The 19286-nt window shown below is 46.1% G+C and overlaps 1 protein-coding gene across 2 annotated transcripts in view; it reads right to left on the bottom strand.

Moving 5' to 3' along the window:
- Nucleotides 1–19286, bottom strand: part of chst15 (carbohydrate (N-acetylgalactosamine 4-sulfate 6-O) sulfotransferase 15) — a 102423-nt gene that overhangs the window by 26438 nt on the left and 56699 nt on the right. For both annotated transcript variants that reach the window (XM_068052809.1, XM_068052808.1), the window contains exons 3-4: nucleotides 16049–16388; nucleotides 6059–6145 (exon numbers count right to left, since the gene is read on the bottom strand). In XM_068052809.1, coding sequence (XP_067908910.1) covers nucleotides 6059–6145; nucleotides 16049–16388 — 427 coding nt within the window. The remainder of the gene's footprint in view (nucleotides 1–6058; nucleotides 6146–16048; nucleotides 16389–19286) is intronic.

Below are 19286 nucleotides of genomic sequence, written 5' to 3'. Positions count from 1 at the left end.
TCATGGAGGCTCCATCAACATCTTGATGTTGTTGACCAGAAGCTTAACTGGACCAGCCACATTAATAATGTGACTACAAGAGCAGGGCACAAGCTAGATACTCTGATGAGCTGCTCACTTCCATACTCCTCAAAGCTTCTCGAACAACTACAAGTCTCCAGTCAGGAATGTGTTGGAATGCTCACCACTTACTTGAGTGTAGCTGCAACAGTTTGACACCATCCAGAACAAAGCAGTCCACTTGATCAGTGTCACTGGACTTAGTATATACCACTTCACCACAGGTGCACATTGGCTGTAGGTTATTACAATAATGTCTCCCTCCTTTGTAATATCTACCATTGAGACAGACAACACAGCACCAACAAGATAAAAGGAACACCATTAACTATAAGCTCTCCTCGAAATCTCACACCATCCTGGCCTGGACATTATCACTATTCCTTCACTGTAGCTAGATCAAGATCCTAGAATTCCCCACCATTGGCCTGAGTTTAACGTCCCCCCCAAAGAGCGGAATGGTGGCGGGGGAGCGCAAAATGGAGTGGGAGGCTTGGGATGCCCTTCCTGACCCACTCCCCTCCCGCCTCTGCCGCCATTTTATGCCCACCCGAGGCCACTCAAGGCCCTTAAGTGGCCAATTGACGGCCACTCAAGGGCGTTCGCCCGCCGCAACGAGGGTTTTACCCTTGGCCGGTCGGGCGGCCTAGGCATGAGAAAAGCCGCCTGACAAAAGCAGGCAGCTCTCTGACAGCCTGGGGGCCCTCCTGGTCAGGCACTCTGTGCTCGACGGAGGGCCATCCCCGATGCCCCAATGACCCCCAACGTCCAGCACGCCTCCCGCCCCCCAATTGGCCATCCTTACCTCACTGTGGCTCACTGCCTCAACGAGGTGGAAGTCCCGCCTCAGACCTGTTAAATGCCTGGGGACCGTAAAATCCGGACTGGATCCCCAGGCCAGGCGGAGGCGGGATCGCCACCGACTTTTCGGTCGGCGGACGGCTCCCGTCTAACGAGGGTAAAATTCAGCCCATTGTGTGAGTACCTTCACCACAAGGATATCATGATACACAAAAGCCCATCAACTTCTCAGAGAAACTTGAGATGGGCAATAAATGCAGCCTTGCCAACTTTTCCCATATCCAGAGATCAAAAATTAAAATATGCAGCTTCAAGATTCTTGAAAAAAGTGAAATCTTTCTACGTGACACACAAAACCATCCAAAAAAAAAGCTTCCAAGTGTTCTACTGGAGGTAACAGTCTTTAAGATCTATACTGGTCTCCATTTCTCTTCTATCAGATGGTCTATATCTCATTCCTAAACTTTTTTAGACTCATGTTATCGTTTGAGCTGGAACAAAGAGTGGAGTTGGCTTTGTGGAGATCTGTTCAGGAGCGGAGCTACAGTTCTGATGGGGGGCGGTGGGAGGAGGGAGTAGTGAGGGAGAACTTTGCAGGGTGACCAGGTGTTTAAGAAATAGTAATACTCATCCTGTTGGAAGGCCCAATATTTACCTGCCAGCAGCTGGAAGAAGATAATCTGCCCCATCAATGAGTTGCACTAACTTAGTGAAATCTTAAATACAAACAAGAAATGCTGGAAATACTCAGCAGGTCTGGCAGCATCTGTGGAGAGAGAAGCAGAGTTAATGTTTCAGGTCAGTAACCCTTCTTCAGAACTAGCAGATATTAGAAATGTGAAAGGTTTTAAGCAAAGTAAAGCAAGGGGGTGGGGCAAGAGATAACAAAGGAGAAGGTGTAGATAGGACAAGGTCACAGAGCATAACCGACCAGAAGGTCATGGAGCAAAGGCAAACAATATGTTAATGATGTGTTGAAAGACAAAGCATTAGTACAGATAGGGTATTAATGGACTGAAAACTGAACAGCAGCAAACATGAAAAAAAAACAGTGGGTAAGCAAACTGAACAAACTAAGATGAAATAAAATAAAATAAACACACAAAAAAATATAAAAAAGAAAAAAGAAAAAAATAACTAAAAATAAAAGTAAAATGGGGGGTCCGTCAAGCTCTAAAATTATTGAACTCAATGCTCAGTCCGGCAGTCTGTAGTGTGCCTAATCGGAAAATGAGATGCTGTTCCTCGAGCTTGCGTTGATGTTCACTGGAACACTGCAGCAATCCCAGCATAGAGATGTGAGCATGAGAGCCGGGGGTTTGTGTTGAAATGGCAAGCATCCGGAAGCTCAGGGTCCTGCTTGTGGACTGAGCGGAGGCATTCCGCAAAGCGGTCACCCAGTCTGCATTTGGTCTCCCCAGTGTAGAGGAGACCACATTGTGAGCAGTGAATACAGTATACTACATTCAAAGAAGTCCAAGTAAATTGCTGCTTCACCTGAAAGGAGTGTTTGGGGCCTGGGATAGTGAGGAGAGTGAAGAAGTGTAGTCGAGGTAGCTGTGGGAGTCGGTGGGCTTATAATGGCTGTTAGTAGACAGCCTATTTCCAGAGATGGAGACAGAGAAGTCAAGGAAGGGAAGGGAAATGTCGGAGATGGACCATGTAAAGGTGAGAGATGGGTGGAAATTAGAAGGAAAGTTGACAAAAGTTTTCCAGTTCGGGGCGGGAGCAGGAAACGTCACTGATACAGTCATCAATGTACCAGAAAAAGCTGACTTGAAACGTTAACTCTGCGTCTCTCTCCACAGCTGCTGCCAGACCTGCTGAGTATTTCCAGCATTTCTTGTTTTTATTTCAGATTTCCAGCATCCGCAGTATTTTGTTTTTATTTTAGTGAAATCTTACTCATGTTGCTTTGTATGCTCAGTTATTCTCAAATAAAACAGCTTAACTATTCATATTTAGCCTCATCATACTAAGTGTTGCGTTTGGCCACCTTAAAAGTGATTAAAGAAGTACATGTGCAAAAGACAGAAATATCCAGTTCTAAATCACAAGTGATGACTATTGGTACATCGCTAAATTACAATCACATTTAGTTAGATATTAGGAGCAGGGGCACATCTCCAAGATGTTTAGACTGCTTATGGGAAGTTACTGACACTGCTGCACCTGAGAGAATTTCAACAGGAATAACCTAAGCTTTTAACAGGCTACTTAAAGAAAAGTTGAAACACAAATGCATCCAATAATAATATTACAACCAAATAAGTGTAGATAAACTGGAGTGTGCAGCTGAATTTACACCAGTTGGTAGTGAAATCATACCATGATAACCAGATTATGTCCTAATTGAATTGCTGTCAGAAATTTTAAGACACAATGCTGTACCTATACTTGCCTGCCAAACATTAAAGACCTTTTAGCCTCTCAGGAATCAGGGCACACATCCAAATCTGGCTCAAACATAAAATGTCAAAAATAATAAAGCATTTTGCCAGCTAGATGTACAATACGCCATTGTATCCAATTTAAGTGTTCAACAGGAGAACCAGAAAAAAAACTTTAAAATTAAAAACAGACTTTGCTTCAGAGTAAGTTATCTCAGTCTCTCAGAGTTAATCAAAGCATGATTTGGAGGTACAATTCTACCATTTAGACCGCCTCTACTATATTGGTTATATTCAAGATGGAGTGAAAATGCAGTCCTCCAACACAGTATCGTTTTTGTGTCATAGGAAATGATCTAAAGCTGACCAACAGTGAAAGAAAAAAAACCTGATAATTCGAAAACAACTCTTAATATAAATCTCTGGCATGTGAGAAGAAGTCATTACACTGGAAATGTGTTGGGACACAAGTGTACATTTTAATGAGTATAAATAAATAATATTCCTCTGCTTATTTTGGAGGAAAAAGTACAAAGATTGAAGGGAGACACAAATGTGATAGGCACAAGATGTATTTTGTAGAGATCTGATCCATGATACCCAGAAAAATTAGATTTGTTACTTTATTTGGTGGATTTTCCAATCAAGATTGGCAGTTCAATTTCTTCCATTTATAGAAATAGAGGCATTTGCTCAATTTTATTGTAAATTACAGTAATTGCCATTTGAGAATTATTTTTTCTTTTAACGTTTCTTTTTCTCAACTCTACCATAGTTGGAAGGTCTATGGCAAGTTTTCCTGGATATTTGAATGTTGAGATTAAAACTGGAGCATTCTGGTTAATTTTAAATACTTCTCAATCGCTAGATTTGCAATCAAAAGAGTTAGAAAAATAAACTCACGTTTAGATTTTTAACAGACCAATCAGGCCAAGCTTCCCCCTTTGCAGAGGGGCTCTCTCTCCAACCTCCTACAGCTCACAAACACTTTAGAGTCCTTATTCATAGCAATATTATACACCCTTCAACTTCTCTTTCACCTTGGTCACAAAGCTGTTCTGCCACTTTACTTGGTGGCACTCTTCTTTCTCTCCACCCCTCAATTAAACCTGGCAGTCCAACCACTCTTCCTATTTCAATTCAAATTTGCATTCCTCTTCTCAGTTAACCCATCGCCCAACCCCTCACTCAAGTAGGCACTCTTTTGCCAATCTCCCTCTCCAGTTCATGTTGACACTGTCCTCCTCCATTCCATTCAAGCTGGCATTCTTCTATCCTCCCATTTATCAAGATTCTTCTTTTCCTCTCATGCCATTAGTTCATGATGTGCTCTGCTTGTTCTCATATACCTCCTCAGATAATACCAAAACTCTCCTCTTCCTTCCTCAGTACTGCTCCCAGTTTCTCTCCTCTCCTGAATCACTGCCAGTTCTTCTACCTCTTGTTCACTCGAGATTACTTAGAGGAGTTGACTGACACCACGTAACCAGAGGGGATATCTACGGAAGACTAGAATATGTAACAACTGCATTTTTTTTTAAAAAAAGAACTGCTGTCATTACAGAGGCCCTCAATAATAATCTCAATGGCTTTTTTTTTAGTATCTTTTATATTTTTATTTAGAGATACAGCACTGAAACAGGCCCTTCGGCCCACCGAGTCTGTGCCGACCAAGAACCACCCATTTATACTAACCCTACAGTAATCCCATATTCCCTACCACCTACCTACACTAGGGGTAATTTGCAATGGCCAATTTACCTGTCACCTGCAAGTCTTTGGCAGTGGGAGGAAACCGGAGCACCCGACAAAAACCCAACGCGGTCACAGGGAGAACTTGCAAACTCCGCACAGGCAGTACCCAGAATTGAACCCGGGTCACTGGAGCTGTGAGGCTGCAGTGCTAACCACTGCGCCATTGTGCCGCCCATAATGATATAGCACAGAAGGAGGCCATTGACCCATCGTGCCTGTGCTGGACATCTCTGCTCATGGATGTTTGCCTATGTTGATAGAAATTCTCCACAAAATGAATTTAGAAATAAGGAGCCATTACAATTTACAAAACACTTAAAATGGCATGGAGCCATTGTAAACATTTCCAACTCTACAACTCCTTGGGAAGGTTAACATTGTGTGGCCTCATCAGTAAATATAACTACACCAGTTCCACATTTAGTTGCATTCCGTGTTGCTGCTGAGGCAATGCTAACATGATGTATGCAACACATTTCTGTTATCAGCACAAGCATAGGATTATAATTTTTTAAATGTATTTACAGGATTTAATCTTTACAGATGCACACAACTTGAATTTTAAGCAAACCCTTCTGACAAATTATTAAAATATCCTTTTCTTTGGAGCTTTGAATGTGGTAGTTGCGGTAATTGTGGGAGTGGCAGCGAAGTATCGTCAGTTCTAGCAGATGACTAAATTACCCAAATTAGAGACCATAGAGCATAACATCCCACAACTTGTACACCCATATTTAAAATTCAAATATAGAATAATGCATAGGTTGAAATCTGTAATAAGGCAATAATGCAAAAAGCTCAGATTATGCTAAACTGTGCAAATGATTCATTGAGAATATATAGATGTATCAGTAAGTTTTTTGTTTCTTTCTCCCCTCCTTCATCCCAGACCAAAATGGCCAACAAAACATGGTCAACCCACTTCCAGGTCTTTTCCAATGTCACTTTGAATTGATCATCATGTACAATATATCTGGGGGACAAAAACCTCCTTCTGGCCTCACCATTATTCAGTACCTCTTTGAAGTAGAGTGCCTGAAATAGAGACTAACCTGCTGCAGAGCCACGGACTGGTGCTTCAAGATTATTGTACTTCCTCATGTTCTTCAACATATGGAAGTTGTTGACTTTCAGATGACCTTTAGAAGTAATAATTGCAACATTGCAAAAACAATTATGAAGTAAATAAACAAATGATACTCTATCTTGTGACTGGTAGAGAGGTATAAAAATTGTCTTTGCAGTGAGATACATATAGAATTGCAGAAGACACACAGCACAGAAACAGGGCCATTGGGCCCAACTAGTCTTTTCTGGTGTTCATACTCCATGAGTCACCTCCTATTCCATCTGCTTCATTTTTTTTTCCCAAAATATACTTTATTCATAAAAATCTGCAAAAATTACATTGCCAAACAGTTTCAAACAGCACCAAAAAATACAAACATTGCAAGGGAGATCAGTTTCCTTCTATACTATCATGAGTTTCTTCACAACCCTTCCATTTCACTATTGTCATGCCAATTACAGTTTTACATTTACAGCAATTGAGAATATTAACGATACAGTTCGAGGGGTTTCCCATGGGTCCAGCCCCTCAGTCCAGCTTGGTGGGGGTCCTTACACTGTGGTCTTTCCCCATTGAGCCTTTGCTGCGGCTGCCCCAAGCTTTAGTGCGTCCCTCAGCACATAGTCCTGGACCTTGGAATGTGCCAGTCTGCAACATTCGGTGGTGGACAACTCTTTGCGCTGGAAGACCAGCAAGTTTCGGGCAGACCAAAGGGCGTCTTTCACCGAATTGATGGTCCTCCAGCAGCAGTTGATGTTTGTTTCGGTGTGCGTCCCTGGGAACAGCCCGTAGAGCACAGACTCCTGTGTTACAGAGCTGCTTGGGATGAACCTCGACAAAAACCACTGCATCTCTTTCCACACCTGCTTTGCAAAGACACATTCCAGGAGGAGGTGGGCGACCGTCTCTTCCCCACCACAGCCAACGCGGGGGCACTGTGCGGAGGGGGCGAGACTTCGGGTGTGCATGAAGGATCTGACAGGAAGGGCCCTTCTCACCACCAGCCAAGCTACGTCTTGGTGCTTGTTTGAAAGTTCTGGTGATGAGGCATTCCGCCAAATGACTTTGACGGTCTGCTCGGGGAACCATCCGACAGCATCCACCGTCTCCTTTTCCCGTAGGGCCTTGAGGACATTCCGTGCAGACCACTGCCTGATGGACCGGTGGTCAAAGGTGTTTTCCCGCAGAAACTGCTCCACGAAGGATAGGTGGTATGGCACGGCCCAACTGCATGGAGCGTTCCGCGGCAATGTGCCCAGGCCCATCCTTCGCAACACCAGGACAGATAGAACCTCAGCACGTAGTGACACTTGGAGTTTGCGTACTGGAGATCTACACACAGCTTGATGCAGCCGCACACGAAGGTGGTCATCAGGATGAGGGCCACGTTGGGTACATTTTTCCCGCCCTTGTCCAGAGATTTGAACATCGTGTCCCTCCGGACCCGGTCCATTTTAGATCCCCAGATGAAGCGGAAAATGGCTCAGGTGACTGCCACTGCGCAGGAGTGGGGTATGGGCCAGACCTGCGCCACATAGAGCAACAACATGAGCGCCTCGCACCTGATGACCAGGTTCTTACCCACAATGGAGAGAGATCGCTGCCCCCACATGCCCAACTTTTGTCGTACCTTGGCTACTCGCTCCTCCCATGTTTTGGTGCACGCCCCGGCCCTTCCGAACCATATCCCCAGCACCTTCAGGTAATCTGACCTGACGGTGAAGGGGACAAAGGATCGGTCAGCCCAGTTCCCAAAGAACATGGCCTCGCTCTTGCCGTGGTTAACTTTGGCTCCCGAGGCCAGTTCGAACTGGTCGCAGATGCTCATCAGTCTGCGCACGGACAGCGGATCCGAGCAGAAGACGGCGACGTCATCCATGTACAGGGAGGCTTTGACCTGAGTGCCTCCGCTGCCTGGGATTGTCACCCCTCTTATGCTCGCATCCTTCCTAATAGACTCAGCAAAGGGTTCAATACAGCAAACAAACAAGACCGGGGAGAGAGGACAGCCCTGTCTGACTCCAGATTTGATCGGGAAACTTTCCGATTCCCACCCGTTGATTGAGACTGCGCTACTGATGTTTGTGTAGAGCAGTTGGATCCAATTGCAGATTCCCTCCCCAAACCCCATTTTGGAAAGCACGTCTATCATGTAGGTGTGCGATATCCTGTCAAAAGCCTTCTCCTGGTCCAGGCTGATGAGGCAGGTGTCCACCCTCCTGTCCCGTACGTAGGCGATCGTATCCCTGAGTAGCGCGAGACTATCAGAGATCTTCCTGCCGGGTACAGTACAGGTCTGATCGGGGTGAATCACCAACTCCAGAGCAGATTTGACTCGACTGGCTATGACTTTGGACAGAATCTTGTAGTCAACATTAAGCAGTGAGATGGGCCGCCAATTTCTGATTTCTGCCCTCTCCCCCTTCTGGTTGTAGATGAGGGTGGTGATGCCTTTCCTCATGGATTCTAACATGCTGCCGGCCAGGAGCATACTCTCGTATACTTCCAGCAGGTCCGGGCTGACCCAGTCCCACAGGGCCGAGTACAACCTGACCGGTAAGCCGTCGCTCCCGGGAGTTTTACTCGTCTCGAAGGACTCGACGGCCTTTGTCAGCTCGTCCAGAGTTAGCGGCTTGTCCAATCTCTCCCTCCTGCTGTCATCTAAGACCTCTGAGATAGATGACAGGAAGGACTGGGAGGCTCTGCTGTCTGTGGGCTTCGCGTCATACAGCCCAGCATAAAAGGATTTGCTGATCCTTAGTATGTCGGACTGCGAAGACGTTACCGAACCATCTTCTTCCTTCAGGCTGCTGATAACAGAGCTCTCTCTGTGTACCTTTTGGAAGAAGTAACGTGAGCACGTCTCATCCTGCTCGATGGAGCGGACTCTGGACCGGAAGATGACCTTGGAGGCCTCCTTGGCAAAGAGCGAGGCCTGCTGGCTCTTCACCTCTTGGAGGTCCTCTTTGACCTCGACCCCCATTGACTGCAACCGGAGTAGATTTTGCATAATTTTCTGGAGTCGGGACATTTCCCTCTGTCTCTCTCTCGCCCTCTGAACACCTTTGTGGATAAAGAACCTCTTGATGTTCTCCTTGATCGCTTCCCACCAGTGAACTGGAGACTCAAAGAGGGGTTTCACGGTCCTCCAACCTTTGCAATCCCTTTTGAGTTCCTCAACGTTCTCTGGGATCAGCAGTGTAGCATTGAGCTTCCACGTCCCTCTGCCAACCCGCTGGTCGTCCTGTAAGTGACAGTCGGCCAGTAAGAGGCAGTGGTCGGAGAAGAACACCGGCTTGACGTCGGTGGATCCGACCGTGACAGCACGGGACACAAACAGGAAGTCAATCCTGGAATGGGCAGACCCGTCCGATCTTGACCATGTGTATCTGCGCTGCGCTCCGTCTGCAGGTTTGCTGAAGACGTCGTGCAGTTTGGCATCTTTAACTGTTTCCATTAGGAATCTGGACATAGCGTCCAGTTTGCTGTCGTCACTGCCGGATCGTCCAGCTGCATCGATGATGCAGTTGAAGTCACCGCCTAGGATGACCGGCCTGGACGTCGCCAGCAGCAGTGGGAGCTGCTGGAAGACGGTCAGCCGCTCGCTGCGTTGTACCGGGGCGTACACGTTGATCAACTGGAGCGGAGCGTTGTTGTACATCACGTCTGCTACGAGGAGGCAACCGCCCACCACCTCCTTAACTTCGGAGATGGTGAAGTTACCTCCCCGCAGCAGAATACCCAGGCCGGAGGAACGGCAATCATTACCTCCCGACCAGATCGATGGCCCGTGGGACCACCATCGCGACCACTGCCTGTAGGTGCTGAGGTGTGGTATTCCACACTCCTGCAGAAACAGTAGGTTGGCTTTGACCTTGGCAAGGTAATCCAAGGTTGAAACACATCGCATAGTGGATTTAATGCTATGCACATTAATGGAAGCAATTCTTACATCCATTTTTTAAAAGTTATTTGTTGCTTCCCATACCATTTGTCCTTGCTAGTCCCAGTCCGTCGGGATGCTCCTGTGCATACCCATCGTGTGTGCACTTCATCTCAGTCTTTCACATATCTTTCTATTCTCTTTTCCCTCATGCATGTCTAGTTTTCTTTTAAAAATATCTCAGCAATTTACCTCACCCACATTCTAATCACTGAGTAAAGAAATTTCTCCTTATTTCCCTATTGCACTTATTAGTACAGTAACGATCTTGGGATAGAGTTTCCCATTTTGGCGCAATTGCAGATTCCACTACAAATTGCGCCAAGTTTGAAGTGCTTTTCCCCATGCGAATCAGTTCAAATTCATTTGCATATTGCCAAATGTAAAATATGCTGTGAACCAGCACAATCGGGCAGTGTTTAAGTTTAGTTTAGTTTAGAGATACAGCACTGAAACAGGCCCTTCGGCCCACCGAGTCTGTGCCGACCATCAACCACCCATTTATACTAATCCTACACTAATTCCATATTCCTACCACATCCCCACCTGTCCCCTATATTTCCCTACCACCTACCTATACTAGGGGCAATTTATAATGGCCAATTTACCTATCGACCTGCAAGTCTTTGGCATGTGGGAGGAAACCGGAGCACCCGGAGGAAACCCACGCAGACACAGGGAGAACTTGCAAACTCCACACAGGCAGTGCCCAGAATTGAACCCGGGTCGCTGGAGCTGTGAGGCTGCGATGCTAACCACTGCGCCACATATAATTTTTTTTCAGAAAGTAAATTTAAAAATTTAAGAGTGATAACATGGTGAAGTTTGATTAAAACAGCAACAAAAACAGGCTTATCACTAAAAATAAGCATTTTAGTAATAGCACCAATCCACCACCTCTGAGTAGCTTAATTTTAAATTGCTGAAATGTACTTTTTTAAAAACATTATCAAACTGCTTTCTAATTATATTGAAGTTAGTCAGATTCTTAATGAATTAAAACAAAAATCACATTTAAAAGCTTATGGAACATACCAAACAATGGGCCCAAAAGAACCAGCTTAGTTTTTGAAGCCTCCCTGTCGGCCTGCAAATGAATGCAATTAGCAGATGCTCCCAATGGTGATTACCTATGGGCCAAGACTGCTTCCAGCCTGGTGTCTTTAAAACTAACGCAAATGACTACAGAAACTTGAGTTGTGCTGAACAGAATTTGTGCTTACAATACTGTGATGTTTTGTGTTGATTTCTTTTTTTGTATAATGCTGAAAAAACAGTGAAAATCGAGCGAAAACTCTTGTATTTATGGTCCCTAGTTTTGTCTTTTGCTACAAGTAAAAATAGTCTTGCCACATATCCCTGTCCATCCCATTCATAATTTAAAGCACTCCGTCAGGTCACTTCTAATTCTTCTCTTTTCGTAAAGAAATTAGCCTCAACCTGTTCAATTTTTCATAATCAGTTCTGGTACCATCCTCGTAAATCTTTTTTGCACTTTTTCTAGTGCTTCTATGTCCTTTTTATAGTATGGAGACCAGAACTGTTCACAGTACTTGGAATGCAGCCTGACCAGGGTCCGATACAAGTTTAACATAACTTCACTACTTTTGAATTCTATTCCCCTAGAAATAAATCAGAGCATTTTGTTAGCAATTTTAGTTTCTTTACTGAACTGTGATGCTTCTTTTAATAAATTGTTCACCTGTAACCTGGGATCCCTTTGCTCTTCCCCATTTAGTTTCCAACCCCAGTCTGGAAGTTTTCTATGTCAGATTATCTTGTACACAATATTCAGTAATGAGCAGTCAAATCTCTATTGCAACAGAACTTCTTTAAATACAGGGGCCGGGATTTCACATTGGGCAGACAGGAGCCACTTCCGCTTCGCCTGGGGATCCGACACACATTTTACAGGATCCCAGGCTTTACATGTTCAGAGGCGGGACTTCCACCCGCCTGAGGGAGGAATTCCCGCCTCATTGAGCTGCCAGCCAATCAGTGGGCCGGCAGCTCTTAGTTCCAGCATCGCCACCGGGAGCAGTGGCCACTGCTGGGATGGCAGTTGAGCCGAAGACATGGAGCCGGGAAGACAGGTAGGTTTAGGTTGCCTCGCTGGAGGTAATCGGTTGGGCCCCGGCGAGGCAAGGGTGGTTGGTTGGGGGGGAAGTTGGGGGGCGGAGGGGCATGTTGGGTGCTGGGGGCCCACCCCCCCAGACGATCAGAAGCTGCCTGGTTTTCACAGGCGGCTTTTCCCGGCTCCAGGATGCCCACTTGCCACATGTAAAATCTGTGTGGAGATGGGCGAAGACCCTTAAGTGGCTGTTAAGTGGCCACTTAAGGACCTTGATTGGCCTGGGGCGGACAAGCCATTTTCTGCCCCCCCCCCCCCCCGCCCTATGTAAAGGGGGGGTGGAAGCGGGAGCAGGTCGGGAAAGTCTCCCACTCCATTTTACGTCACACCCATGCCCCCCAACCCCTCCCCCCACCCCCGCCACCATCCAGCTCGTTGGGGTGGCGTAAAATTTCGGCCAGGATTTCTAGTTATTCTTTCACCAAAGACGTTAACAGAATCAAAACTTCTCACTCTGAAAAAAGCTTCATAAAGCTCAATGTGTAAAAACAGGCCTAGGAATATAAATGCAAATTTTGTCAAGAATCTGGCCTTGCGGCTTATTTATATTTGTAGAAACTCTGGAGGGTATAGACTGTTACCATACTCTTTGTCTATAGAACCAAGGCTGATGTATTCTTTTAATTCACATGACAGCATTTCTAAAACTTTTTCATTCAAATCTAATGCACCTCATTTTTAGCACAAAGAATAGCTTTTGAATCATAAGTTGTAACAAATAAGTGTCCACACACTTAGCCAATTCCTTCACATCAACCACCCCGCTTCCATCCCCTTCCACCCACTCCTCCCATGTCATTCCATCCTCATTCTGCTCTGACCATCCCTGAATCAACGTTGATGTCTTCTCTTAATTCACCTGACAGCTTTTCTAAAATATTTTCAATCAAAATCTAGTGAATCTTCATTTTTAGCACAAAGAATAGCTTTTGAAATTATACGTTGTATCAAATAATTGCCCCTGCTATTTTGCCACAATTCCTTCATCTCATTCACCCCTCCCATGTCATCCCCTCTATCCTATGCCATCCCCATCTGATGCAATTCCATCCTTCCCAAACCATCCCCATCCCACCACATTTCCATAGTGACCCTGACCACCCCCAACCTGGCCAGGAGCAGCTCCTTAGCTGACATTATGAAAAACCATCTAATTAAAATTCATCAGTTCTGCCCAAACTAAATACAATGCAGTAATAAAAACAAAAAGTGCTGGAAAATGCTGAGCAGGTCTGGCAGCATCTGCGGAGAGAGAAGCAAAGTTAACATTTCAGGTCAGTGAGCTTTCATCAGATTATTTCAGATTTCCAGCATCTGCAGTTTTTTGCTTTTATTAAATACAAGGCAGCGCTGACTCACAAGTGGAACAGCTTCACTCCTTAATGGTGGTGGTTACCTTCCCGGGACAGTCCTGCTGCAATCCTGACTGCTGACTACGGCCAGTACATTGCTGCTGACTGAACCAGTCGTTGCCGAGGTGATTCTAGGTAACGCTCTCAAATACTAATCTCCCAGCTACTGTACATTAACACCACCAGAGGGAGGTGAGAGGAAAGGACGAATCCTGGCACGTCTCACTGATTTCCCACCCCTAGCTTTAAAAAAAATACAACCGACCTTCATAACTGTCAAGGAGATACTGTACCGCTTCACATATACACAGACTCCATCTTTGCATGGGGACAGTGACACACCAACCGTTGGCAGCTGCATGTGCATCAGATGCTTCAGTCCTCCGCCTGCGCCAGGCACCACCCACTAAATAAACCCACCAACAGATGCACCCCTTAAACTGACTAATCAAAAACGCAGTCTGGACAGACAAAAAGCTGAGTATTATTATTATAGATGCAGCAAATAATTTGACAGTCCCTTGGTATATGTAATAAAAGCAAAATACTGCGGATGCTGGAAATCTGAATCACAAACAAGAAATACTGGAAATACTCAGCAGGTCTGGCAGCATGTGTGGAGAGAGAAGCAGAGTTAATGTTTCAGGTCAGTGACTCTTCTTCAGAACTGGCAAATATTAGAAATGTAAAAGGTTTTGAGCAAGTAAAGCAGGGGTGGGGCAAGAGATAACAAAAGAGAAGGTATTGACAGGACAAGGTCACAGAGAATAACTGACCAGAAGGTCATGGAGCAAAGGCAAACACTAAAAATAAAAATAAAAAGGGGGGCCCGCCATGCTCTGAAATTACTGAACTCAATGTTCAGTCCGGCAGGCTGTAGCGTGCCTAATCGGTAAATAAGGTGCTGCTCCTCGGGCTTGCATGGATGTTCACTGGAGCACTGCAGCAATCCCAGGACAGAGATGTGAGCATGAGAGCAGGGGGATTGTTGAAATGGCCAGCAACCGGAAGCTCGGGGTCATGCTTTCGGACTGAGCGGAGGTTTACCACAAAGCTGTCACCCAGTCTGCGTTTGGTCTCCCCTATGTAGAGGAGACCACGTTGCGAGCAGCAAATACAGTATACTAAATTGAAAGAAGTACAAATAAATCGCTGCTTCACCTGAAAGGAGTGTTTGGGGCCTTGGATAGTGAGGAGAGAGGAGGTAAATGAGCAGGTATTACACCTCCTGCGATTGCAGGGGAAGGTGCCATGGGAAGGGGACGAGGTGGTGGGGGGAATGGAGGAGTGGACCAGGATGTCGCGGAGGAAATGATCCCTTCAGAATGCTGACAGGGGAAGGGAAGATGTGTTTGGTAGCGGCATCATGCTGGAGGTGGTGGAAATGGCAGAGGATGATCCTTTGGATGTGGAGGCTGATGGGGTGGAAAGTGAGGACAAGGGGAACCCTGTTGTGGTTCTGGGAAGGAGGGGAAGGGGTGAGGGTAGAGGTGTGGGAAATGGGCAGGACACAGTTGAGGGCCCTGTCAACCATAGTGGGGGAGAATCCTCAGTTGAGGAAAAAAGGAAGATATATCAGAAGCGCTGTCATGGAAGGTAGCATCATCTGAGCAGATGCGTCGGAGACAGAGAAACTGGGAAAATGGAATGGAGTCCTTACAGGAGTGAAGAAGTGTAGTCGAGGTAACTGTGGGAGTCGGTGGGCTTATAATGAATATTAGTAGACAATCTATCCCCAGAGATGGAGACAGAGAAGTCGAGGAAGGAAAGGGAAGTATTAGAGATGGACCATGTAAAGGTGAGAAAAGGGTGGAAATTAGAAGCAAAGTTGATAAAGTTTTCCAGTTCAGGGCAGGAACAGGAAACAACACCGATACAGTCATCAATGCACTAGAAAAAGAGTTGGGGGAGGGGGCCTGAGTAGGACTGGAACAAGCAATGTTCGACATATCCCACAAAAAGACAGGCATAACTAGGACTCATGCGGGTACCCATAGCAATACCATTCACTTGAAGGAAGTGAGTGGAGTTGAAGGAGACGTTGTTCAATGTGAGAATAAGTTCAGCCAGGCAGAGGAGGGTGGTGATGGTGGATGGGGATTGGTTGGGCCTCTGTTCAAGGAAGAAGCGTAGAGCCCTCAAACCATCCTGGTGGGGGATGAAGGTGCAGAGAGATTGGACATCCCTAGTGAAGAGGAGGCGATTGGGGCCAGGAAATTGGAAATTCTCAAAATGACGTAGGGCATCAGAAGAGTCACAGATTTAAGTGGGAAGAGTTTAAGATCTATTTTTTGAAATGTGACATATATTCTTAAAACTAGAAAATGAACTCTCATCTATGTAGTTGAATAATGAAAGACAGCCCTAACACGCCTTTCCCTATGTTAAATATTCATGGAGTAACTGTTTCCTTTCATTCACAAAACTGTGGAGTAGTATTAGTCCTGACAATTCCTCATACGTTTGACAAGTAGGCTCCAGTACTGTCATCTTTGTTCATAATTTCTTATCTCTATACTGGGAAAAAGCAACATTACTGCCACTTACCAAACCTTTTTCTTGTCCACCAGTGAGGTTCTTTGACTATGGAAAAGCTCACTTCAGGATGCAGCCTGAGTCTGTTATACAGATCTGTAGTCCCACACTTTGGTTGTCCTATAATGTAGAAATAAGGAAGGCAGCGGAGGCGGTAGTGTTCATCACCATGGTGTCGCAAGTGTTTCCAAATTGCCTTTCTCAAGTAATCAGATATAGTTTGGAAATGCTTCGTGTGTAAAAAATAGGCATTTTTCTTATAAGGGTCCATGGATGCAGTCCCTGTGTATCTGGTGTACCAACAATGGTTCTTCACATTTTGAAGAAACTTTCTTGGAATGACAGAGAATATCTGTAATATAAAAATAACAAAATATTGTAGGAAGCCAATACCTAGTTTTCATTTTAAAACCATCTTGACCCCACATTGCAAGATATTTAATTAAACAATTTTTTTACAGAATGGTTGAACTGATTGTGCAATTTAGTGCCAAAATGGCATAGAATGTCACCTTGTAAAACATTTGTAACAAAACAATTTGATATTGCCTAATATTCTGTTCAGTGTGAACTTTGCAGTTACAAGTGTGAATTATAAAGAATGTACCATTGATCTTGCTACCCGCTTTCAAAATGGTTTTTGTCTCTTTTAACATCACCTGCACTGGATTCTCGAAAGCATGAATGAGCAGAACATCAGGCTGAATTTTATCCGGGGGTCACGCTCTGCGGCAGCGCCCTTTAAACTCAGCGGGGTGCCCGAATTTAGCAGCCGCCACAGAGCCCCTGCAATACTAGGCGCGGGGGCTCATTAGCATCATGGCGCTGAGCTGCCCTCCCCTTATTACGTGGGGAGAGGCGGGACATTCGGCCCAGTGAGAGAGGTTTTGACAGCTGTGCAGCAGATGCGGGGCCCTATTTTAAGCGCCCCAGCACCTGCTTCCTGACAGCTGTCAAAGAAATATTTACCTGACTGCTGAAGAGTGGAGCTGCTGTCAATCTTGCAGCAAAGCAGAAAGTGCTGCAGAAACCCAGCAGGACAGGCAGAATCTGTGGAAATAGAAGCAGAGTTAACTTGTCCAAGTGCACAGATCTGAAAGTTAACTCTGCTTCTCTGTCCACAGGTGCTGCCTGATCTGCTGAATGACCCCAGCACTTTCCACTTTGCTGCCACATACTTACCCTGCTGTGTCCCAGTGTCCTGTGAAGTTGCGATCCTCTTCTTCCACTCAAGTGTAACATTCCTTCTTGTAGGCGTGTTGCACCTGGGTGAATAATCTTAATTTTGCACATTCCAGGAGGTGAGACTTAAATAGACCATAAAAGGTATTACAGAGGTTTACAGAGAACACACTGACACAAATGGGAATGCATGGGTGTCACAGCAATGTAAATATGTCTTTCACTAAATGTTCCTCACCAACATGTGTGTCCTTTTCTCTGTGCGAATGATGTGTGCCAGCATGTAGCACCAATATCACATCCCTTTGCACCATTGGCCCTTCAGGAGAGCCAACGTATGCAATAATGTAATTGCCATGCCTCCATTACTCATGAGCGTCTCCATGAATGCAGTGACATGGACATTGCCTCAGTCAGCTGCTGCCTCTAATGGTTTACACAGGGATTCTGCAGATGTGCACTGGTGCACAGCAGGTGAGCGAGGGTGATGTGTGGCTTGCAGAGCTCATGTCGGTTCCTATGGAGCAGACAACCTTTGTCTGATAAGCCACTTCCATACATCCCTAACTCACTGCTAGCCCTGCGTGCAGAGGCTGGGTGCCATCTGCCCTCCCATGCATCTTTCATGTTGTAGGTCGTCAGTGTCCTCATAGTCCGAGCAGGAATCCTGTTGATGTCTCTCCTCATCATGCCAGGCCTGGTCCCTATTGGGTGCGTAGTTGTGCGGAGCAGCAAAGAAAGGAGCTGGCCTTTTTGGCCCGTAGTACAGGGCATCACCCTATCCATCTAGGCATTGGAGGTGCTCTTTCAGCATGCTGATCTCCTTCTTAATTGTGGCTCTTGTAGCTGAGTGGCTGGCGTTTTATCTCTCCTCTTCAGCAATGGTGAGGTCTCTCACTGGTGTCGGGAGCCATGTCTGCAAGGGATAGCCCTTATCTCCAAGAAGCCACCCCTCCATCTGAGCCAGTTCAGTGAACAGTGGTGGCAGCTGGGACTGGTGCAGGTCCCAGGTGTCATGGCAGCTGCCTGAGAAGCAGTCACAGATTTGCATGAAGCATCTGCGGTGATCACATACCAGCTGCACCTAGATTGAGAGGATTCCTTTAATGGTGACATCTGCAGGTGGTAGCCTGGCAGGAAGCCTGATGGCCACATGAGTGCAGTCTATGAACATTACAACCATTGGTTCTCTGGCAATGGTGCCAGAACCAATGGCCCTCTGGGCCTGGCTGTGAGAATCCGTCCTGAAGTGGACATACTCACTGGCCCTCTGATGCAGGGCATCGGTGACCTCCCTGATGCAGTGGTGCACTGCTGACTGTGTTACCCCACAAAGGTGGGCCCCTGAAAAGCTGCACAGACGTCAAGCTTGAGAACCACTGCCACTATGAGGACCAATGGCATAGGATGTCCAAAGCCCATGGGCCACAGGTCATCTTTGAGCAGGGCACAGAGACGTGTCAACACCCTCTCTACATGCGCAATCGCCTCTGACACTGGTGATCTGACATCCAATGTCATATCATGTGGGGCCTGTAGGTGCAAGACAATCGTAATGGCGAGCTCCCCTTGCGGGCTACTGCTCACGACTGGGGGCCTCTACGTGGATCGCACCTGCCTGTTGATATTGCATCTGGTGCATATGGATCCTCAGGAGCAGATCACACAATGTAGGATGAGCCATAGCTATTTCCATCTGATAAATTAAAGTTGAACCCTTCATGTATTCGAAGGTTCCTAACCGGGCAGGGATTGGTGTTGATGGGTACATCAGCTGCTTTCACGGATCAACTATGTGGTGTGCCATGGCATTGCCCATCTTGGCCAACACTGAGTGGCACAGCATGACCACATCAAGTTCCTACCAGCTGAATCAATTGCCCCCATCATCCATATAACCTTAATGCGCCTACCCTTTCTGGCACCCTCCCCACACACAGGGTGACTAGAGTGCCACTGCTCCTTCACAAACACAAATAAACGCAGAGCATACACTGTTTATGGAGGGAGGGTACACAGTACCTCCCTTCATGCCTGCAGAGCTTTCCATCCAGTAATCCTAGAATCA

Source organism: Heterodontus francisci, chromosome 20, assembly GCF_036365525.1.
Source record: "Heterodontus francisci isolate sHetFra1 chromosome 20, sHetFra1.hap1, whole genome shotgun sequence".
NCBI classification, from domain to species: Eukaryota; Metazoa; Chordata; class Chondrichthyes; order Heterodontiformes; family Heterodontidae; genus Heterodontus; species Heterodontus francisci.
Note: the sequence above shows the minus strand (reverse complement) of the source record. Positions and strands in the feature narration are given on the sequence as shown.